Genomic DNA, 21,784 nt, shown 5'->3' with positions numbered 1-21,784 from the left:
CCGAGGGAAAAGTTATTGTTCACCACGTATGATGATCATACACCGTCAACTGACTTTCTCACTCAACCGACCTGCTTATATAATTATTTGAAAATTACGGAAAATATTCTACCTTGTAAGACAAAACAGCTTATTTTCATTCATTATTTGTACATATATATACACATACATATACATATACATATACATATACATATACATATACATATACATATATTGTTTATTGACTTTATTTTTGGGTTTTCTTTAATCTTTTGCCTGCTATATATTCTGCTTGCTGTGTAAAAGTTTTATCTCATTTATTAGTACCTTTTTAAAGTAAACTATTGCATTGGTCATTTTGTTGAAGCGCATCATTTAGCATCACGATAATTTAAATTTTTGAGAAAAATACAAGTAAATAAAACAAGCCCAGCGGAACGAACTTGCATGCAACAAGTGGGAATCAACTTGAGCATGACTACTGAATTGTGTGCAGTTGCGTTCATTTTATTTATGGTTCATGATGGTCCATGTCTTCCCTCCCCCCCTCCACTTATTTATGGTGCATGATATGCACGATCACATACAACATAAATGATAAGCATTTTGAGTTGGGTTTGATTTTCTTGCAACATTGTAGAAACTTCAAGTGAAATGGTCGTAAAAGCTATGATTAGCATATTTGTCATTTTGGCGGTAAGCATTCTTATGTTTTAATGTAAATTTGATATTTTTAAGATTCCAATTTTGAACTGCATTTGAAGCGTTTTAACATCCCAGCACATAAGCAGTTATGTGCAAATTAGACAGATGTTTGTTTGTGCGGCTTGCAATTGTGCACAGTTTTACTGGAAGGAACATGAAAAATGAAAAATTTTCAATGCAATGTTGAATGAAAAGATCAGAACATTCATTCAAACTGGACCTGTAACAACGGGATTTACGTAAGCTGAAACGACCGTTGAAGAACAAGGAAGCACCATGGTGGTAGTTGCAGTGGTGATAGTAGTTGTGGTGGTGGTGATGGTGGTGGTGGCGGTGACGGTGGTAGGTTTGATTTCTCGACGACCTTTTTCAACAATTAACTCAAATGCAACACCGACTAGAACAACACTGGCAATAGTTACAGCCCACTGAATTAGCTGCACAATGTGGTTGGCGAAAAGTAATCGAACTTGTCTGAGGGGTAACAAAGGATTCAGTCGTTCAGAACGTGCCGTGATATCAAAAGTTGATAAGCTGGAAGTGAGCTGACTGAGCACGATCAACAATTGCATGTAATTTGTGTAACTGCTCAAGTAGTTGAATGTGGTCAGCGTTTCGAAAAGCAGAAGAAAAAACAATACCACCAGTGCGAAGCCACACTGCGCGTTTGTTGCACTGGATACGTGCATTTGCAAAGCAACCAGCACATAAGTAGAAATAATATCCAATACATTGTACGCGACAGTGTTGTCAAACAGCTGCCAGTCTTGCTTGACAAATACATTTAGCATGGCTTCGACGCTGGTCAGAGCTAATAAAATCAAAGCGGCATACCACAACCATTTGAGTATTTTCTGCAGACGTCTGTCAGTTGTAGTTGTTTTAGTCAGCTTGTCGCTTTGCAAGTGCATCAGTCGGAAAAGTGCAAATGCAGTCACCAGTGAAATGAGCAGAGAGAAAAACGCCAATATGGCTTCGGCCAAATGCATCAAACTTGGCTGACGCTTTTCCTTGCCCAGTGTATCCAAATGACTGAGCAATGAATTGTTCAACGACGTGTCCACGTAAACGTAAAGCGCGTGCACCGACACCGACAAGGCTAACAATACGAAAACCGTCGACAAAGTCAACGCAAAATCCGTTTTGTACCGAACAAAATACGAAAGACACACACCGGCCATGGTGACGTACAAAACCGATATACCGGTGAATGCAAGCAACGTGCGATAGATGTGCACCATTGCCGTGTAGAAAATGTCAATCACAACGTGGCATATTGCAAGAAGCAAGTAGATACTGGTGACGATGATCAGAAAACGTTGCACCGAAGAAGAGAACGGCTGTCGTAATACCGGCGCAGCCCAGTCCATTGATACGTTCAGTAAATCCGACAAACGCATCGCTGCATTTGCACAGATTGAAGCTCGTACAAAGTGGGCAACAAAGTTGATCATCATCACCGTCTGATCGTAATCCAAATCGACGGCAACTTTGGCTTTGCTCGAGTGAATATACAACGAAATGTAATACGAATTCCACGAGTAGAATGTCTCTTGGATGAATTGGAGCAACTGCAACACCAGAAGTACTTTGAGCAGCAGTCGATTGGGCCGGAAGATCAGTAGAAATTGCAAAACGGTGACACTCAGCAGAGTCAAACCGCACAACAGCTCTTGTATCATGAATGTGTGCACGTAGGAGTAGGGCAATGCTAGAATTTGAAACGCAAAATAACAACTGAACAGTGCCAAGCTGAGCTGCACCGTTCCACCAGAGCAGAGGAATTTCACCAACGATCGTTTCATCTCCATGTACGAGTAGTACCGGCTGGCGATGCGAAACAGACGCCAAGTGAGCAGTATGCAGAGCAAAATTCCAACCACGCATACAACGCAAATGCTCACGCACAGTTTGACGTAATTCAGTTTCGCTTGAGTGGGATCCTTTTTTGAGGATATCTCATCCGCAAGTACAATAGCACCAGTTTGTTGTCCACGAATCATTTCTGCATTCGTTGCCAACCAGTCGGTTAAATTTAAATTTATCGACCGGTGCAAATTGACCGCATAAACCGCAAACACAACAACACAACAAGAACAACTGTAAATTGAACAAGTTGCACAGCTGATGAAGATGGTCTCCATTCGAACTAGCTGCAACATCACCGCGAACAATCCGGACAGCAACAAGCCGGCAAGAAGCCAACGAGCCTCGTAAACCAAATTTGCATAAAAATCAACCGCTACACTGTACAAAGCAATCGCTACAGCTAGCCAAAATATGCCGGTCAAGCACAAGCAAATACCAATAACCAGTAGCTGTTTGGAATGGACATTTTGCAGTGAATTTTCCGCTTCTACAAAACAACGGCGTTCTGATGTAACTGAATAGGACGATGAAACCATCGAATCGGTCATTCCAATGCGATCCATCTGTCTGTAAAATAATACATATGCATATAGATACATACATACATACATACATATGTATAACGTTTGCAGAAATTCTCTTTAATCAATAATATAGATTACTTCTTTAAATGCTAGCGAACATCGACCACACACACATACATACATACATACATACATACATCCATATATATACATATATACATTAACTCAATGTCAAACAAAATGCGTCGTTTATTAGCTTGATTTATTTCGCGCTGTTAATTCATTCTATTGTTACTTTATGTTCAAATGCAACTTCTGTCAATTTGCAAAATTTAAAACTAAAACATTAGATACATTAAACGTAACAATCGAGTGCCTTCAAGCAACTTCAACAAAATTGGATATAAATTGCCTTTCCAAAAAGCTTGTCTTTCTCGAATAGCCACCATTTTCATGAAACTTTTATCAGCAAACATAATCTAAATTCTATTAAATTCTAAGAAGCATAAAATGTAAAATTCGACTGCCTGAATGTGATCTGAACAATATGGGAATAAAAATCAATCATATTTCTTCTATCCATCTTTACAATTCCCACAAGTTGAAGATTTTTTTCACCCAAAAAGCCGCAATTCATGTATGAAAAGAAAAATGTTGAAAATAATCCTTCTTTACACGTCAAAATTTGATGTTTGCATTGTTACAACACAGTTTGTTCACTTTTTGAGCATCAAAAAAAAGTAGTAGAAAAACTGTGTTTTGAAGCTTCATTGAAAAATATGCAACTTTAAAATTGAAATGTGTGTGCATTACTTTTTCTTTAACCCATTAACAAAAATTGATGATCTGAAAACTAGCTAATAATTATGTTGTCATATATTATATTATATTATATTACGATAAGGACTGTTGTTTGAATGTATGTATTTTTAAATATAATCAGGCTCACCTGTACTGTACAGTCAGTAAACAATCGTAATAATCATAATCTGCATCGATGAAACATTGAACAATAAATATGTGGTTTTAAAAATATCAAAGCAGACCAGTGGAGCAGGTAAGAATTGAAAAATCACTTCCAAGTATCTTTGTTGGCAAAGAAAATTTGCTTCTTTTCAACACTACGTCATGCATTCTTTTTTTCATCATGTAAGTAACTTCTGGCAAAAAGGAAGAGCCATTTGCAAAAAGCTTTTCAAACGATACCGCGTGATGAATGAAATGGGTCGCCAGCCAGTCAAAGGAACGCCTGCTTAATAAATAGCAGCCATGGCTAAGTATGCTGATTGAGTACTGACTGACGTTTGCGCTTTCTTCCTCTTCTGCTTCTTCTTCCTCTTCTGCTTATTCTTCTTCGTCTTCATCTTCCACTTCTTGCCACATGCCACAAGCAAAACTAACCAACTAAAACGAAGCTTTAGCCAAGCACGGTTTTAGCAGCTGCTGCTGTTTTCAACTCTATTCTTCGACATGCAAAATGGAAACAAAAACCCACTCACAAAACTGAAATTGATCATTAAATCTCAAAGCCATCAACAACAGCAGCAACAAGCTTGATCAAGCAAGCTGCGCTTCACGCGAAACATTATTTATTTATTTATTTACCCCTCCAATCCTCCACTCCGTCTGAGCATTGGGTAATTGGATATGGCGTTGATTACTAATCTACCCTACCATGTGGACCAAATATTCAACGATTCGATTCAAAGACCATAATCTGAACAAAAGCTAATTGACCGTATGCCTTTTTTTTGCATACGATTGGAGAAAACCATCGACATCCGTTTTTTGTCTTGTTAAATTATTTCTTGCAACCAGTGCCGCATGAAAATGTCTAGTATGGGCAAGGAAGTTAAATATCCATCCGGTCAGTGAGAAGAAGTAAATGAGTGTTCAATCGATCGCTGACCAAAGATGTGGAGCATCAATTGATGCCAAATCACGTGAATGACAGCTTTTCGTATAATAAGCTGTTGGAAAAGCAGACGTGCTGGGGAAACAAACTTATGACGCGCAATCAATAAGCGAAGAGAAATTTTTGCTCGAAGGTGATGGATTAAATTGGAAAAAAATAGCATGCATATAAAATTTACTCGCACGTAGTATGATTGTCACAGTGCGAATGAAAACAAATGAATCAATTATTTGGCAAAAGCCATTCTTTTTATTCACTCACGATAAAAAAAGCTTTTACCAAATAACACTTATCAAGCACATGTCATACAAATTAACAGCAGTTGTTTTCAAATATAAATTGGCATTTAAAAAAAGCAATGATTATTGTTGTTTTCAACTTAATTTTAAAGATTTAAAGTTGAGCTGATTTTAAAATTTTTAAATCAGTTTTTAACTTTTTAAAGTAAAAGAGTTTAAAGGGGATAAATTCATCGACACCGGGTAAAATTGCAGTTGATTTTGATCACCTTTTAGCTGCAATGAAGCCGGTTGACTCAACGTTATTGGAGATTGGTGCAGTTGTTGATGAGCGATGGAAAGTGAAACAGGTGCTGGGCGCTGGTTGTTTTGGTGCCGTTTACGAAGTTACGGATCTCGTTTTGAATGTAGAACAAGCTATGAAAGTATGCAAATTAAAAATCAACACTATCAGTTGTTTTTGTATTTGTCATTTTTTTTGAAATTAATTATGACGATTGTAATGTTTAGGTTGAACTGAACTCGCAGGATTTTCGTACCTTGAAAATGGAAGTAATAGTCTTGAAAGAACTGACTAATATTAAAGCTAGAAACTGTTGCCACTTGTATGGAGTTGGTGGAAATGAATCCTACAATTTCATTGTGATGACTGAAGTTGGACCAAGTTTGATGTCATTGCTGGAAAGCATTGGCGGAAACAATCCGCGCAAGAAGAAGTACTTCTCTTTGAGAAGTTGCCTTCATTTAGCAATTAGTTGTTTGCAAGCGTTGGAGGATTTGCATTTTATTGGCTATTTGCATCGGGATATCAAGCCGCACAATTATGCCATTGGGCGAGACCCGGACTTTCGTAGTGTCTACATGCTCGACTTTGGAATGTGTCGAAAATATATCCGCGACGACGGCACTCACAAGAGAGCGCGTTCAAATACCTGCTTCCGAGGTACTCTGTATTTTGCTAGCCACCTTTCGCTCAAAGGTGAAGAACAATCACGCCGAGACGATGTCTGGTCTTGGCTATTTACCATAATTTATATGATGACTGGAACTTTGCCTTGGAATCATGTGAAACTCACCCGCCAGATGTCCTTCCTAGAGCGTCGAAATGCATTCAGTGAATCCAAACAAAAAATAATGGAAAATCCTGATTTACTGATGACAGGCTTGCCGAGTGAATTTCGTGCCATTATTGTGCATTTGAATCTCCTCGGCTACACGGATTGTCCAAATTATGCATATATTTATCAAATGTTGATGACAGTGTTTCGCAGAAATGATTACAACTTTGACATGCCGCTTGACTGGGAGCCACAGGGTGACTTGCATCAAATGACACTCGCCGCACCGGTTCATAATATGATGCCACACGTTGCGAACAGTGAAAGCAGAGAAAAAGAAACTTAAAATTTTCTATTTAATATTTGAACATTTTTTGTAACCTTCATTATGCATTATTTTTGGAAATTGTTCCAGTAGATTATCAAAAACTTTAATTTACATTTCTGTATTTTACAATCAACCCAAAACTTTAATTTGTTCAATTAATTAAAACATGTCACTATGTCATATTCATTTGTGACTGTTTTGTAAAGCATTTCTCCTGTTAAAAGCATTAAAAATTAAATAAACTTAATAATTATTTTCAATAACTGAACAGTATTGTGAATGCTCTTCTCAAGTATACAAAAAACGTTCAAAATAATAAAAAATAATAAGCGTAAAAAAAGTTTCTTGTGAACATTGGTTGGCATCGTACTGTAGATCTGTGCTTGAACATCATTTGTAATGACGCACCTGAATTGGTTTGCGTGTAAGCCACAAGTTCGATAATATCAAAAAGTCAACGGCAATTGTTTCAACCATTCCCAGGTAAGCTTTATATATTAAATACTACATTTCATTGTGTTTTTTGTTGTACTGTTTTTGTTACCTTGTGTATTATCATCATATTAGGCTTATTTGCGTTCAGTGTTGTTGAGATTTATTCGGCAATGAATGACGTCATAATTTGAGGTAATTAAATGCTGAAATAGCATTAGGTTTGAAATCATCTAATCCATCAGTGAGGATTTGATGATTATGATGTAAAAAATTTCTGTCCAATTCATCCTCTTAATGTGAGTATGTTATAAGTGCTTGTTAGTGCGTTGCAATTTTGCATATCAATGGTGCTCTGTTTTGCTATGTAAACTTGAGCCGAGCTGTTGCGCTGAAATGTATTTACTGAGATCATTCGTTGTTAGATTAAATTTCAGAAAATATTCGAACATGATTAGTGCACGAGGGTTGATTTGTTCATCAGTATTTCAATATCGAGTTCAAGCAAACAATAATCCTTTGTCCATCTATCATATCGAAATTATGAATAGCAATCATTAGCATACTAACCCTCTGATCAAATCCAAATGATCATGCAAAAAGAATCGCTGATGTCAAATGAATCTGTTCAGTACAGATTAGATGTTGAAAATACTCATTAAACATTCTTTCATTTCATTTTCAACCAGAAAAATTTGCATATTCGTATGTAACATAAATCATTTGAGAAAAGTGTATATCAGTTTGAGAAATTGATTTTTAGTTAAATGAGTTTTTCTTTGGTCATGATTCGAATTTTCAAAAACTAAACACGAACGTTTACTTGTGGTCTTGAAGTGAAAGCGAAAGCTTCAACTGTGGGCAAAATTTTCACCTTGGCAAGCATAGTGCATTTTTCAAAAGGGTAAATAGATTGAATAGCTTTTTAATTTCAGTGGCTTACACAACAATCAACGTAACAACAGCCAACATGAATGCAAACAAAATCTTTCATAAGATTAACAATTCTGGTTTATATTTTATCATGAACCTTCAGTGCTTAACAATTAGCGTAAAACATTGAACAACGCCCAACAGCATCACTTAAGGTTATTTGGTTCATTGGCAACGCAGTGAGGGTCCACTGACGGTGATCAAACAGTAAACAACGTAAACAGTGCGGCTTTTAATTTGCTAAAGTTCTTTATTTTGGCAACAAATTTCAGGACCACCGCCGTAAATGGAAATCAAATCGCGCCAGGTATCGTTGTTTATGCAACAGAAACATAAATCTGAATGGAAACCAAAATTAATTCATGCACAATTAATTGACCACAACAACGTATCGTTTTACTTGGTAACAAATCCGACACTTCTATGCTGATTGTCTTCGCAGATCCGTTGCGCAAAGGGACGGGAACCATGCAACTGTTGTCTATAGGACCCGGCAATTCTGCAACAGCAATTCCACTCAACCGACTAATTAATTGATGAATTTGAATAAAAATAACACTATATACCATCTGTTTCGGCAAAAACAAATGCTTTCCATCGACGCAACCATTTGGTACAAATCAAACGCGATGAAGATGCAAAATCGTGATTCTCGTCAGCTATTGATTTAGAAATGAAATATTCATCATCGTTTTGATAGCGATAGAATTTTGAAAGTTCATGTTTACGGCGAGATTCAAACGCTTCCTGATAAGCGGAACAAATAATGCAATGCTTTAGATGGCGACAAACTGGCCCACCTCCGAACCTACAGACTTGAAATTATAATTTTGCCTCAAATTCAACATCTTCTTACTTGACACGAAGATAATTCCAAAGACTCGGGCTCAGTTTGAGGCAATAGTTGTGCATGGAGCTTAGCTTTTTCACATTTACAACTAAACAAGATAAAAGTTTTTTTAATACATCTGCATTGTTGGATTGTTTTCAACAATTATTATTACGCCCATGTCGACACAAGAATGAATAATTGTTCACTGGACCTGGTTCAGCAAACGTTGACAAACGAATCACCCATTCCATGCTAATGTAATAAAATGATGTTTCGACAGGTGACTAAATAACAAAATGAAATTAAATTTTGAAATATTTTGTAAAATATTAAAATTATTACCAGTAGATGAGAATTTTCGAAAAGTGCACTTGCTTGTTCTCGAACAAATCCTATTGTGTTCGATGTCTTTTCATAAAATAACACATAAGCTTCTACATTTTCAACTGTACATGGATCAACAGCTGTCACTGTTTCATCATCGAATAAATACCATCGATAATTTGAATGATTCATACAGTAAGAAACATAATGTCCACCTAAGTATAAATGATGACAAAATGCTAATAATTATAAACATTATTAAACTGACTGACCATCTGCATGGCCAGAATGTGATATTACAGCTACTAAGTTGTAGGTGTGCAAGTCACTTGAGCGACCTGGAATGAAGGAAAATTCTTTCTAAAAAATTTTAAATATATAATAAACATTTAAATTTCTTCACCTTGAACAAAATCGCTGAGATCAAGTCCTTCCAGAGGAAAGCCTATGCGATTGTTGAGTTTAAAGCTAGACGATGCTTCGTGGCGAAAACGTTTAATATGAATACAAAGTATCTGAAAAAGTAAAACTGAATATCAACTAAATGGAAAAACAGTTATCTGTTACCTGAGGTGTTTTGAGCAGGCGGCAGATTTTCACCCCTGGTTGCAAACTAAAATATAATAATGTATGTATAAACTGCTGAAAGTGTAAAATTCAATAATTTCATCCTTAGGAAAGAGAAAGAAAAAAGTTCTCAAAAATATACAATTTTTTCAATATCCATATTAATACACCGAGCTATATACTAGCACGATTACCTTTTACAGCGATCACAACGATACATATCATCACCTCTGAGATCTTCTGGAGAGAAGAATAATTTCAAGCAATCGCTTAGCGTTAGATCCATGCGTGAGATATATCTGAAATCGAAAAACACGTGTTTGAAACTAAGTATTTAGACAAACGTTGGATTCTTCAAAGTAATGAATCAAGGAATTTACTCTTTAAAGCGTAATGTTAACCATGAAAGCCAGCTCTGATTTGCAATTGACGATGGTGAAACGTATTCATTACCATTAATACTAGCATTTTGCATCAGTACTAACTGCTCCAGATTGGGAATAGATAACGAAATATCTTGAAATATCTCTTTATTATGGGATACCTTGAACAATAAAACAAAATTTAATTCAACGATTAAGGAATATTCTTTAACTAGAAACGAACACTCTTGCAACGTAAGCATGTGATAGAAGTGACGAGTTGGCCAGAGAAAATATCACTTATAATGCTGTTGTATCGAACTGGCTTGCGCAATAGAACTGAAATTGCATTATAAAAGACTCAAATAAATTGATAAAATAAATGCCATTTATTACATTCTTTATTCAAAACCTCTTCTTCAGCAACAAAATTGTCACTGCCTTCCATTAACTCAGCCGTGCTGTTGTAAGAAGACGCATCATCCGTATCGCTGCTGATACCATTCTTTTCACAATCTAACTAAAAATAAAATTTTCCCAAATAAAAAGTAATATTGTATTGTTGATTGCAATAACTTTACGTTATCCGATCCGGCTGACACACAGCTGACAAAAGAACTGCAACTACTCATACTGCTGTCACTGTCATACCTTAATAATTGAAAAATATTTAGCTATACACATATTTTCTGTACATAAATAAATTGTAATTAAAGTACCCGTGTGTGTTGTTTTTTAACATTTCATGATGATTCCGAGTTTTCAGAAGACGATGTTCCCATTTATACACCGGACGCTTTAACTGCTCGTGTAACTCGTTAAGCAAGAATCGCAAAAATTCCTGAGTATCCTGTGATAAAAACAGTTAATCAAACAATCTCATTATCAGTTCTAAAAAATAGTGTATAATATTCTGCACTTTCCAACATTTTGCATGTTTAATCAAGCGGTTATATTTCACAATGATGTTAAAATCAACGTTATACTTTAAGAAACTTAATTTAAATTTAAACAGTGTGCAATTTAAACCAAATAAATATGCATATAAGTTGTGAAAAATAACAGCAGGCATTAAGTATATTTCAGACTGTAAACAAAAGAAACATCAACTATACCTGCTGTTGAAAAAGTCGAAAATGTGGATTACATGCTAGCACAGCGTCAACAAAAAAAATTGGAGAAAGCATGTTTTCATACTCATCATCCCATAAAGTATCAATTAATTTTTGAAATTCAGAGGCAAGTTTATTTCTTCGGTTTCCATCAGGTGAAGAACTGCATGGTAAAGAGCAGTGGCGCATATATTCTGTCAAAGGTGGACAATTGGATAATGCCTGAACAGCAGCATTTAGATAACACGTGTTTCCTAAATTTTGAATTCCCTTTAAGCCTATAAATATAATATTAATAATATTAACAGTCGCTATAAAATATGACCAAATTACCGAAATTCGGTTCATCTGTATGTGTCAATACGGAAACTGGCAAACCGATTTTTGAAAGCATTGCCAACTTCCTTAAAATAGAAATAAAATAAAATAGAAAGCTTAAAGTAAAAGATGAAAAGTGTGCACAAACGAATTGCATGAAATAAATAAAACAAGAATTAATTATTACAAATACCTAACATTTAATGTTTTACTGCTTCATTCAATTTCATGAGCAAAATTTGCCGATTGGTGAAACAAAGGTCAAAGTAGATTAATGTATTTTTTTCAAGAAATAAAAACCTCTAACTGCACTATCTAAAATTATTATTATCTAAATCTGTCAATAATGTTTCATAAAGATAAAACAAAAACAATTCGTAAACTAATAAACTTTAAATTATAATCAAAAGAAAAAATGCTCATAACAAAACAACTTTTCCATAACACAATATGTAAACAAACCCCAAACCCAAAATATTTCTTTTAAACTGATACAGATATACCAACATCATATACATTTAACATAATTATTTTGATTTTATCAAAAAATGAAATATAATAAGTTAACAAACATAACTTCTTATAATATACTTTTAACATTCCACAGAAATCTACAGTAATATACGAGAGTGAAACTCAAGTTGATTTTGTTAACATTTACATTGTTTTGAATAAAATGCAAAAGAGCTATTTTAATTTAATTTTAAATTAATTAAAAATTTTTTAATCAAATTTTTAAATTAATTTACACATTGTGCGTTGTCTACGTATAAAACAGTTCCTACAAAAAGAGCGTTTGGCAATAATAATAACAGGTTCATAAAGGATTATAATTTGAAAATGCAGTTCAGTTATAGCTATTCAGATTATAAAAATGTTTGTATTTGCATTAAAAAAATACATTTTACATATTGTTAAAGTGTATTGTTTAAGCTTTCTAAGCCAATTAACTAACAGCTGTTGGAAGAATAAATCAGTAAGTACTTAATTTCAAGTATGCGGTGCTACATTTTTTAATTTTAAAATTTAATGCTTAATTTTACTTAATTATGCTCAATATAATTGATAAAGTTTGTTATTCTAACTTTCTGTCTATTCAGTCTTCGACTATTTTTGCCACTACATACGGTACTATCTTACGAATGTGTGATTAATAAATAGCATAAAGTATGCAAAACTAACGCTGGCTATTTTTGCCATGTTCTGCATGCTAAAAGACAATAACCATGAAAGGAATTATAAAATGACCGGTTCGAAAAACAAATTAAACAAATTAATTACATGAATTATTAAGTAAATAAATTAAATATAAAAATAATTTAAATATAAAAAAAAATAATATTTTAGAAATGATAAAGTTTGAGAAATTCATTCAAAAATAATGACCTAATTTAACAACGTTCTTGATTATCTTTTTACGGTAATTCTTGAACTTTATGTTCGAATTTCAGTTGTTATTGTTGTCAGTTGCGTGATGGAGGGCGGTTTTGGTTGTGACAAACTAGAATTATCTCAGCGATTCCCAGTGGGTCATCATGGTATTTCTACGGATGACAGGGAAACTTTAATTGTAGGAAGCATGAAAGTTCCGGAGAGATTGGTAATTGTTGGTATGTTTTTTCTTATTTACAAAATTATTTTTGTGTACTTTATATTTATGTTTATTATAAGTAGCACAGTATTTATTATTAGTTGGAGGTTTAAGAATGCACTGGCGACAGTCAGCGCAGATACACACCTCCAATAGAATATTTCATGAATTAAGCAAGCTTGCAAATTTGTGATTTTTGCAAGTCTACAGTTCGTGTTACATTTCTTCGTTTTTAATCTGAATTTTCATAATTATTTTCATTTTTATGTGGAAAATCGGTTGCTGAAAAACGCACAACACCTTTGGAATTTGCAGTTGATAATAAGTTGTATTCCGTTTCTAAAGACATTGATGAACCGTGTTGTGTAATGCCAGCTCATATTACTGCCGAAAATCGTCTTCATGACATTACTGGCGATAGCGAGGGGATTCAAGAAGAATTGACTGCTCTTTCTGAATCAAAAGCGACTACTACCACAGTGGATCCTGCGTCGCAGAGCCAGTAAGTTTTTTGCATCTATTTTTTTTTATTTCTGTAAATTATTGCTAACGAACTTTGTTATTCTGTTGGTTTTGTATTTAAATTTGTCAGTTAAACTAAGGTTCATTTCTGGCTTCGCATTGAATTGTTTAATTCATTTGTAGAGAAGGAATGCCTGACCAAATTGCTACAAGCGTTGCTCCTTTTGTAAAGTTGAACAACCGCTCTGCAAAGATAACTGAATTAGAAGCGCGTGTCGAAAAGTGCCAGAACCAGATCAAATTTTTGTACTTTGTGATAATTATTGGTGCTGCCTTCAAAATTGGTCGTGCAATTATAGGAAATGTTTGATGTTGATCATTTACCGTAAAGTTAGATGTCATTTGTAATTTTATTTGTTTTAATAAAACACTGTTATGAGATGATGCTGTTGAAAATAAAGTGTCGATTGTTTGATTGTATTATGGTTATTCGTTGATATCGATGAAATTTTTTCAAGTGAATATTAGTGTGACAAAAGTTTAATATTTTTTTTTGGCTAAGTCAATCTGAATGTATTGGGGAATATTGTACGTCCAGTCCATTGCGTGGTAAATAGTATACGAAGATAGGTATGTTTACAATTTTTTTGATCACATATTAACAACAGTATGTTTGATCTTGAAATTCAAGTAATATGTTTATTTGATTTGGAAGGAATTTTGATTGTTGTATATTTTACTATTCCAAGCAATTTGTTCTGAGAAAATTTTTCGAGTTAAAAAATTACTATCCTTTGTTTGCATGTTGGCAAATCAAGAATTTGTTCAACTGGGTTTACCGGTTTTTTCCACTGATCATTTTATGTTAAACGTTTGGTAAGTTTTAAATTATTTATTTTTTCTGCTGTGGAAACTTAGTTATTGCATATGCAGAGAGGCTCATACTCAGTGAAATGATATGCAAGCAGAGCAAAGAGATCGCAAGTATCAGAATAATTTGTGCAATAGATATTGTATAACGCGTCTTATATCTAACTGCATTAATGCAATTTCTATAAACAGTTATATGTATTTCTTCGTCCGCTTTGCTTATTTATCAGGTTACGTGAATGTGCATTGTTTAGTGAATGATTTTTTTTAACCACAACAATTTTTTGCCAAAGGGCAGTACAATTTTGGAATGAACATTTTTTAACGGGGATGGGTGATGCTAAATGCGCGTTGATATAATTTATCATCAGCATCATTGCGTGTAGTTTTTTTGGTGTAAAATTTTACATTAAAAAAATATTATTTTTTATTTTATTATTCATTTCATCCGCATTTGTAGGGAATCAATTTTTCCCAGTGGTACTCGATTATAATAATACAGTAAGGATTATCTGTTCTAGTTTTTTTTAAAAATAAAACCAGTCGATAAGTTCCAGGAGAAATACAGTAAACTATCAAATGCAAAGTGAAATTTATTGGTACTGAAAATGAAAAAATAACAAAAATCTTCAACATCTTTACAATAACTTGTTTGATGGGATTGTTGATAAGAAGTTTCTTGCTCGAGTTGACAGGTTTGTTTGCGTTTTCTTATTGATAAAGTCTGACATTAATGTTAACTTTATGCATTCATAATTTTTTTGGAAACTAATTTTGGACAATTGTAGAGAATTTGCGTGGTTCTAGAGATGGTGATTTTGACGAATGGAAAAGAAATGGACGTTTTTGTCAGGTAATAAAATTTCGATTTGTTCAGTTGTGCAAACAGCCATTTACAGTATGAAATGTAAAATGCGTGTACTATTTTTAACCGTTCGTTGAATTTCACATCACATTGAACATTAATGCAACTTTTTTACATCTCATTTATTTGTACATTGCTGTTAATGGTCATAAATCAATAAGACGAATGAGATAGTGTAGCTAGAAAATTGTTTCTTTTCAGTTTCTATTCTGGTGATTATGTTTATGTACACTGTTTACGAACATTTTGCATAATACTCAAATTTAATTAGGAAGTTATTGTCGACGAAAGTTGAATGATGAAGTGCAATTAAAGGAAAATATGTACATTTTTGAATATATATTTCAACAGATAAACAAGTATCTTGTCGTCGGTTCGACGTACATACAGATGGCTTGCAGCGTTGACAGGAGGAGCATGTTTCAATGTTGATGGAGAAGGTTTTTTCTTGATGGTTAGAATGGCAAAATCAAGCTGACGTGGTTGATCATTCAGTGAATGCAAAACAGCTTACGGTGTGCTGTTCAAACATGCTTTTGCTTATTTTGCTTTGTGTTTTTAATAATATGTTGATGATGATTTTAGATGAACAACTTTCTTCCATTCTCACTCCATCTTCCTTTTCTTCTTCTGATGGATATTTCAATGGCGAGCTAATAATTTAACAGCGATCAAAATTAGCAGCAACAATGAAATTTCTGTCTGTTTTTTTAATCAAAATAGCCATTGGCTGAGGAAGCTGAAAATTGTCCACGTCACTCGTCAATCGGTATGTAGTTAGTTATTCAATTTTCATCAATACATTTGCTTTGTTTTACATTAAAACATTATAAATTCTGTTATAATTTATTATTAGCCAAGAATTTAGTAGTATAGAAATAATTTCTATTCGTAAAGTGTGATGATAAGATCATGTAAGATGATCAGTTAAGATAAAGATAAGAAATACATTTGCCTAATTGTGGATGGTTGAACACGAAAACTGGGAACATTTTCTAAGATGAGAATATTCATTCATTAAAGAAAGTAGTTGGGCAGTGAAGAGTAATGGGAAACAGCAATAATAACACAACAACATCTAAATTGTTCGCTTGTTTAGTCGACACATCCGGGTCTTATTTTCTTTTTCCGCATCACTAGAGAATGACATTTGGACAAAGGATCAAAATGCATTTCAACCAAGCATCCAATCAGCAGTTCTCCAACGTTGCGATTTTTCCATATCTGAAAGCGACAATTGGATTTGAATTAAAACAAAAAGAAATTTGTCGTTTATTATTCATTTTTTGAAGCCGACAAACTTGAAGGTATTTTTCCAATTCGCATTGTTGTTGTTGATTTTTGTTGATGTGCGTTGTGATTTGAAGAATATTGTCAGCTTCGTATGCACCGACCAGGCTGCTGTAAATTGAATAAGCGGAAATGGTTCCAATTGGATTTTCCACTTCCTGGTAAAATTCAACGGTGTGAAATGCGAAATCGAAATACAAGAAGAATACGAAGTGGCACCTTTTTGGGATGTACGATGGCTGTGATGTGCAAATTTTTGCTGCTAGCAAAACGCTTGAGCTCGGTGAACGTCTGTGAGCTGCAGTCGTGTATCAACAACGCGTTATCAATGACCACATGTTGTACATCCTGTGCCGAAGCGTGGTATTCAATAGCCTTGAAGTGAAATTTATTAAAAATTTACACAATTTATAAAAAAATGAAAAGAAAAACATAACATGCTTCGATCAAATTTTTCAGTCTGGTGAAGCCGGAGAGACGGGCAAAATAAATCGGCAGTTGGCTCAGTTGATCATACCAATAATCGAATGATTGCTGTCGCGAGAGATCCTTGTGAAATGCGTCTCTGAACCGTAAACATTTTCACATACCTGATCGTCAAAGCTCGTTGAAAGATTGTACCTGGCGTATTGTTCTATCATCGTTGCCACCACACGGATGCTCGGCAATTCCAGGCCGCACCACAACGTTACCATCTTGAAAATGAAAAAAACAATGTAAAATAATTAAATTTAATATAATATGAACGTTCATCGTGGCAGATTATGTTCATCTGATTTTAATTTCAGTCAACTTTCACTGACTGATTGGTTGCAATGAATGAATGAATCCACACTACAGAACAGAAAACGACTACAATGTAGCCAGCATAACAATTTTCATGTAAAGGTAAGTGTGATTTATTTTTTGCACAACTTACATTTTGATCGCACAAATCCAACGCGTATTCACAGAGGAAGGTCTTTTTTCCGCATCCAAAGGGGCCAGTCAGTAGTGTCAACTCTCCCAAGCGAAAGCCTTTCAAATAGCTGTTCAACAAGGAGAATCTTTTCCACTGAAAATTCCACATACACACTAGTTGCTTGGAAATTCATACGCAAATTTACTTGTACAACTCCACAAGTTTGTCCATTGTAACCGAACAGGAAACTTCGAACAGGGTCGCGTAACATTGCCAAAGTATCCACATATTTGTGCACTACAGCTTCGCCTTGACGAATCACACCGTTGATCAGCTCACGCCCTTTTCCTGGTATAGCCAATGTTTCCGCTGCCCGGAGGTTGTTGCATGCTTTAGGACTGAACAGTATATATGTTGGTTCACATACACAATTTCTTTCCTTCGGCTATAACAATTACCTGATCAAATAGCATTGATTTGAGAGTAATTTTTTCGACAACTGCTTTGCTCGATTGTATTTTTCTGGTGGCAACCACAGGGTAATTTTGGTGAACTCTTCCAAATAGGGTAAAAACAACTGTTCAAAAAAATTATGTATTAATATGGAAATTTGACAAATTGGAATGACCACCTCGACGTTGAAATGGCCCGGATTGTCGGGCAAGACAACAGCCAATTTGCTGCACGCTTGGAATATGGACATTGCGTCCGCTTCATTTAACGTTAGCACAACTTCCGAATCACTCTGTCGCACTAGATGATATCCGAACATGCCGTTGAAGGTGCTTCTGTGAAGAAGAAGAAAAAGAAGAAGAATTAATGAAAGCATTAATGAATGAATTGAGAAATTGTATTTGAATGTTGCTTGTACACGCTTGGTAGCACCTCGTCGGCAACGGTCATCATGTTTATCGTTTCGACCAGACGGCAAATTTTCAAACCGGACGGGCGAATTTGCGAGCCCATCATCTCCAAAGTGACCGAATATCTTGGAAAAATGAGCCCATCCAACGATGGCAAAGCGCGTACGTTGTATCGATTCAACGTGACGTCAGTAACATTCTGCGAATGTTGACCAATTTCAGCATTGTAAGGCTCTACGAAATGAACCACAAACAAACGGATACTACACTTACTCTCAAATAGAGAAGCTGCTTAAGACGGGACAGTTTAGCCAATGACATGTGACTGACCGGCAGTGACTGATCCCATAATTCGTTCATGTCTCGTTTTCGTAATTCGGTACGTTCCAACACGCAGCTGTTCTGCTCATCTTCCACCGTTGCCGGCTGTTGTTTTCTGAGAAATTATTTGAATAATATATGATGTTTATGAGATGGAGAGAGAAAGCAGTAATAATAATAATAATAATAAATATTGGGTTTAAAAAGTTGAAACCGAAAACCCACTTGGCAATGGTGGACGATTTTTGCAGAGCATTCATTGCCGACCGGTACGTGTTGGTTGCTTTGAAAATTGTTCGACTGAAACTCTGTTGCTTCTGGTTAGAGATTCGACACCATCAACTGTGGAAATTTTTGGAAAATCACATTTCACAAATTTACTCCCATCGCGGGAGAAAGCAATTTATCGCACGCAAAGCATTCCAATCCTGCAGAGCTAACGACAAGCCACCCGCCAAGCATCGCTCACAAGAACAATCACTTTCTGCATATTTTATTCTTTATCATTATTCATTTCTGCGCATTTTTCGTTTACAGAATTATACATAATTCATAAAACTTGTGCGATTATTATTATTATTATTATTTGAATTTGGAAAACAACAACGACAGAATACGGTAGATATGGAGTGTGTGTTGTTTGGCTTGTTGTACGGAACGAAACGCGCAGCAACGCAACTACACGCCCCTCTGCGAAACAGGCGTGCTTTATAATATATATCTGCGGGCATGGCAATGGAAACTGAACTAAACATGAACAACGACGGCCACTAAAAGCTATATGGAAATTTTTTCTCGACAACACTTTATTTACTGCGTCGAAATTGGCTTTTTTTTCTTCTTTTTCTTTTCCATTTCTTTTCACTGATTTAGCGGCCTCTGTTCCACCTTGACATCGTAAGATCGTTTTCTTCGCAACAAATTCCACTAAAAATATGCCAACATCATTGGAAGAAAAGTATTACAAAGAAAAAATAATTTTCGTGATTATCATCTTTTTGTAATATATTTTGTTCTGATTCTTTCGTCTTCAATGTTGTGTAATTAATTTCAAAACTTCACTACTAAGCGAACCCAAAGGGAGATTGATAAATTCGGCCGGTATTTATTTACGCTAATTGCACACTCCTCCTCAAATCTACTAAAATGTATTTTATGCGTGTGTGTCATATAGGCTCACAGTGAAATAATTCTCATTTTTTATCACTTTTTCAATAATTTTCTCATCATTTGATTGAGAACAAAAGTCCATACATCGTTCATTCACAACGTTGTTTGCTGTAGTATTTGTTATGCAGATTAGCCTCAGTTTACTATTATATCCTTTTTCTACCGCAAACTCAGGCAAAACTGCGTCGAATTAGTGGTCTGGATATTGACTGATATTTGCATTTTCTCTAAAACAGTAACAACACTCGCTGATATTCCGGGTAGTTCAGAGATTTCATCAAGGACATACATGTTGACTCGCAATTTTCAATCGATTTGTAGTGTATTGACGAGACTGTCATAAACGTAAACAAATTATTATGACTACAGCTCTTGATCGATTGGCTATTTTCGGCTTTTGAACCAAAATTTCCGACAAATTGCAGCTGTTGAAAACCAATAATGAAATTTGTAGCAAGCATAGCTCGAACATATATATATATATATATATATGTAACATTCACATTTAAATTTCATCATTGTATAAATATAAATCCATCTGTATGATTATTTCTTTACATACATTTAGGCAAGGTAAATTTTTTTTGGTAAATACTATTCAGTAGAAACTGAAATTTTTATTTTCATAAGTTCACGTGGAAACTAGATTAAATCACAACATAATCGAAAAAAATTTTTCACTACGATTTTTCAAATTATGCATTTATTATTACCTAATAATAAATTAACATTCTAAGCACGGTCGAAAAGTCAAATTAAATCCTGCTGCTTTTCTTACTGTAATCTATAATTGACCACAGGATCAAATTGGAAAAATCGATTCGTCAATTCATTTTCAATTTTCAGTCAGAAGAGGTTGTTAAAATTTATCACTGCATCAGATTTTGCTTGAAAAATAGAAAATAATTTTCACTGTTTCTGCAATATTGGAACAGACTTTGACATTAATTGACCCAGGCCAGGGGAGGAACAGCTGTTGAAAGCTACGCATTGTTCTACATACATCAACAGCGTTAAATCATCATCGATTGTGGTGGACACAGAAACAATTTGTTGTCTTTTAAGTTCCTCATTTACCGTTGCTATGGATGTACTTCTCGTTCATTATGGATAGTATAGTTTATAAGAGACAACATTCAATGTAAAATATGTACTTTTCTTCAAAAATTGTACGAATTCAATAGTTTTTCGCGGAACAATTGTTAAATTTTCTGACAAGCTAATGATTTTTACGTCATCCTTCAGGCGTAGGGTTGAGTTGAAGTTGAAAGCTTGCTTGAAATTATTGATTCTTTTTCTTCTCAGTAAATAACATCTGACCACCGTATGTGTGGCTCAATTCAGAGTGCAGGACCATATATATAGTATATACACTTTTTTTTATTACTTAAACAACCACTAATTTCAAATTATATTAATGGAACCTTTAATCAAGAAAGATAAGATGTTAATCGGCCGCTTTTCACTAACTAGTTAATGTCAGTGCACATTCTTATGCTGCAAGCAGAATTATTTAATTAACTGATTGATTAAACAGTGATGCACAGTTAATCAAAGATAATAAATAGACTCGTTCTAAATAACAGAATAATAGAGTAGGATGAAAAGCGGGGTTGATGAAACAATTAAGAAAGCGTTTAGTAAACTGTCATTATTACAAATGGAATTATGTAAGTTTTTTTTCAATTGTTGTTCAACAATTACAACAAGAACTAAGAATGTGAGAAGAGAACGCACTTTGGCAAAAACGGTAACGTCGTCGGTAGGGCTGACGCAAAACCAGAGTATGCAGGTGACTGAGATTATCAGTATAATGACAAAAAAGCTAATAAAGACACAGAATGCGCCGAAATAGTCGAGCACCTGCAATTCTTGCTTCAAAGAAACCATGCTGTTGTAATGACTGAAGCGGACTGAACTTTAACAAGGACTTCAACAAGCTGAAATGAGC

At 34.7% G+C, this 21,784-nt stretch overlaps 6 protein-coding genes across 6 annotated transcripts; 2 read left to right on the top strand and 4 right to left on the bottom strand.

The window, feature by feature from the left end:
- Window positions 1–750: 750 nt before the first annotated feature.
- Tsp_04342 (hypothetical protein) lies at window positions 751–3,119 on the bottom strand. Its single transcript, XM_003375108.1, has 2 exons — window positions 1,052–3,119; window positions 751–830 (listed from the first exon to the last, which is right to left on the bottom strand). The coding sequence occupies exons 1-2, from the start codon at window positions 3,117–3,119 to the stop codon at window positions 751–753; spliced, it is 2,148 nt and encodes a 715-aa protein (XP_003375156.1).
- A 2,396-nt stretch (window positions 3,120–5,515) lies between these two features.
- Tsp_04341 (Tau-tubulin kinase 1) lies at window positions 5,516–6,638 on the top strand. Its single transcript, XM_003375107.1, has 2 exons — window positions 5,516–5,659; window positions 5,745–6,638. Exons 1-2 carry the CDS (start codon window positions 5,516–5,518, stop codon window positions 6,636–6,638), a joined length of 1,038 nt encoding a protein of 345 aa, XP_003375155.1.
- A 1,453-nt stretch (window positions 6,639–8,091) lies between these two features.
- Window positions 8,092–10,333, bottom strand: Tsp_04340 (ubiquitin carboxyl- hydrolase 33). The gene is made up of 12 exons (XM_003375106.1): window positions 10,304–10,333; window positions 10,089–10,252; window positions 9,903–10,007; window positions 9,709–9,754; window positions 9,545–9,656; window positions 9,414–9,479; window positions 9,160–9,380; window positions 8,990–9,101; window positions 8,842–8,923; window positions 8,552–8,793; window positions 8,336–8,484; window positions 8,092–8,214 (listed from the first exon to the last, which is right to left on the bottom strand). The coding sequence occupies exons 1-12, from the start codon at window positions 10,331–10,333 to the stop codon at window positions 8,092–8,094; spliced, it is 1,452 nt and encodes a 483-aa protein (XP_003375154.1).
- A 37-nt stretch (window positions 10,334–10,370) lies between these two features.
- On the bottom strand, window positions 10,371–12,018 carry Tsp_04339 (ubiquitin carboxyl- hydrolase 20). Its single transcript, XM_003375105.1, has 7 exons — window positions 11,963–12,018; window positions 11,516–11,586; window positions 11,186–11,460; window positions 10,790–10,920; window positions 10,652–10,721; window positions 10,483–10,590; window positions 10,371–10,409 (listed from the first exon to the last, which is right to left on the bottom strand). The coding sequence occupies exons 1-7, from the start codon at window positions 12,016–12,018 to the stop codon at window positions 10,371–10,373; spliced, it is 750 nt and encodes a 249-aa protein (XP_003375153.1).
- A 531-nt stretch (window positions 12,019–12,549) lies between these two features.
- Tsp_04338 (conserved hypothetical protein) lies at window positions 12,550–13,923 on the top strand. The gene is made up of 4 exons (XM_003375104.1): window positions 12,550–12,628; window positions 12,952–13,110; window positions 13,407–13,593; window positions 13,737–13,923. The coding sequence occupies exons 1-4, from the start codon at window positions 12,550–12,552 to the stop codon at window positions 13,921–13,923; spliced, it is 612 nt and encodes a 203-aa protein (XP_003375152.1).
- Window positions 13,924–16,383: 2,460 nt separating this feature from the next.
- On the bottom strand, window positions 16,384–20,124 carry Tsp_04337 (conserved hypothetical protein). Its single transcript, XM_003375103.1, has 15 exons — window positions 20,004–20,124; window positions 19,478–19,590; window positions 19,223–19,433; window positions 19,045–19,147; window positions 18,662–18,778; window positions 18,351–18,605; window positions 18,108–18,267; window positions 17,938–18,056; window positions 17,685–17,877; window positions 17,498–17,632; window positions 17,169–17,273; window positions 17,096–17,143; window positions 16,777–16,953; window positions 16,590–16,736; window positions 16,384–16,512 (listed from the first exon to the last, which is right to left on the bottom strand). The coding sequence occupies exons 1-15, from the start codon at window positions 20,122–20,124 to the stop codon at window positions 16,384–16,386; spliced, it is 2,133 nt and encodes a 710-aa protein (XP_003375151.1).
- Between the last annotated feature and the right edge of the window lie 1,660 nt (window positions 20,125–21,784).

This window comes from Trichinella spiralis, assembly GCF_000181795.1.
Source record: "Trichinella spiralis strain ISS 195 chromosome Unknown Scfld5, whole genome shotgun sequence".
NCBI classification, from domain to species: domain Eukaryota; kingdom Metazoa; phylum Nematoda; class Enoplea; order Trichinellida; family Trichinellidae; genus Trichinella; species Trichinella spiralis.
The sequence above is the reverse complement of the archived record's forward strand: the minus strand, read 5'-3'. Positions and strand labels throughout refer to the sequence as shown.

Bases quoted from the DNA above. Each gene is read 5' to 3' on its own strand.
- Tsp_04337 (XM_003375103.1), bottom strand. From the start codon at position 20,124: ATGTATGTCCTTGATGAAATCTCTGAACTACCCGGAATATCAGCGAGT. The intron at 18,606-18,661 runs GTCATTGGCTAA...GAGTAAGTGTAG, and splicing joins TCACTGCCGGTCAGTCACAT to TATCCGTTTGTTTGTGGTTC. The intron at 17,144-17,168 runs GTATGTGAAAAT...TTTACGGTTCAG, and splicing joins CAACGAGCTTTGACGATCAG to AGACGCATTTCACAAGGATC.
- Tsp_04342 (XM_003375108.1), bottom strand. From the start codon at position 3,119: ATGGATCGCATTGGAATGACCGATTCGATGGTTTCATCGTCCTATTCA. The intron at 831-1,051 runs GTCGTCGAGAAA...TGTTCCTTCCAG, and splicing joins TGAGTTAATTGTTGAAAAAG to TAAAACTGTGCACAATTGCA.
- Tsp_04339 (XM_003375105.1), bottom strand. From the start codon at position 12,018: ATGTATATGATGTTGGTATATCTGTATCAGTTTAAAAGAAATATTTTG. The intron at 10,921-11,185 runs GTATAGTTGATG...TTTTTATCACAG, and splicing joins TTCGACTTTTTCAACAGCAG to GATACTCAGGAATTTTTGCG. The intron at 10,410-10,482 runs GTTTTGAATAAA...ATGCAATTTCAG, and splicing joins ATTTTGTTGCTGAAGAAGAG to TTCTATTGCGCAAGCCAGTT.
- Tsp_04340 (XM_003375106.1), bottom strand. From the start codon at position 10,333: ATGCTTACGTTGCAAGAGTGTTCGTTTCTA. The intron at 8,924-8,989 runs GTAATAATAATT...TATCTTGTTTAG, and splicing joins ATTCTTGTGTCGACATGGGC to TTGTAAATGTGAAAAAGCTA. The intron at 8,485-8,551 runs GTATATAGTGTT...TTGCTGTTGCAG, and splicing joins TGTTTTTGCCGAAACAGATG to AATTGCCGGGTCCTATAGAC.
- Tsp_04341 (XM_003375107.1), top strand. From the start codon at position 5,516: ATGAAGCCGGTTGACTCAACGTTATTGGAGATTGGTGCAGTTGTTGAT. The intron at 5,660-5,744 runs GTATGCAAATTA...TGTAATGTTTAG, and splicing joins ATGTAGAACAAGCTATGAAA to GTTGAACTGAACTCGCAGGA.
- Tsp_04338 (XM_003375104.1), top strand. From the start codon at position 12,550: ATGCTCAATATAATTGATAAAGTTTGTTATTCTAACTTTCTGTCTATT. The intron at 13,111-13,406 runs GTATGTTTTTTC...TGGAATTTGCAG, and splicing joins GGAGAGATTGGTAATTGTTG to TTGATAATAAGTTGTATTCC. The intron at 13,594-13,736 runs GTAAGTTTTTTG...ATTCATTTGTAG, and splicing joins GATCCTGCGTCGCAGAGCCA to AGAAGGAATGCCTGACCAAA.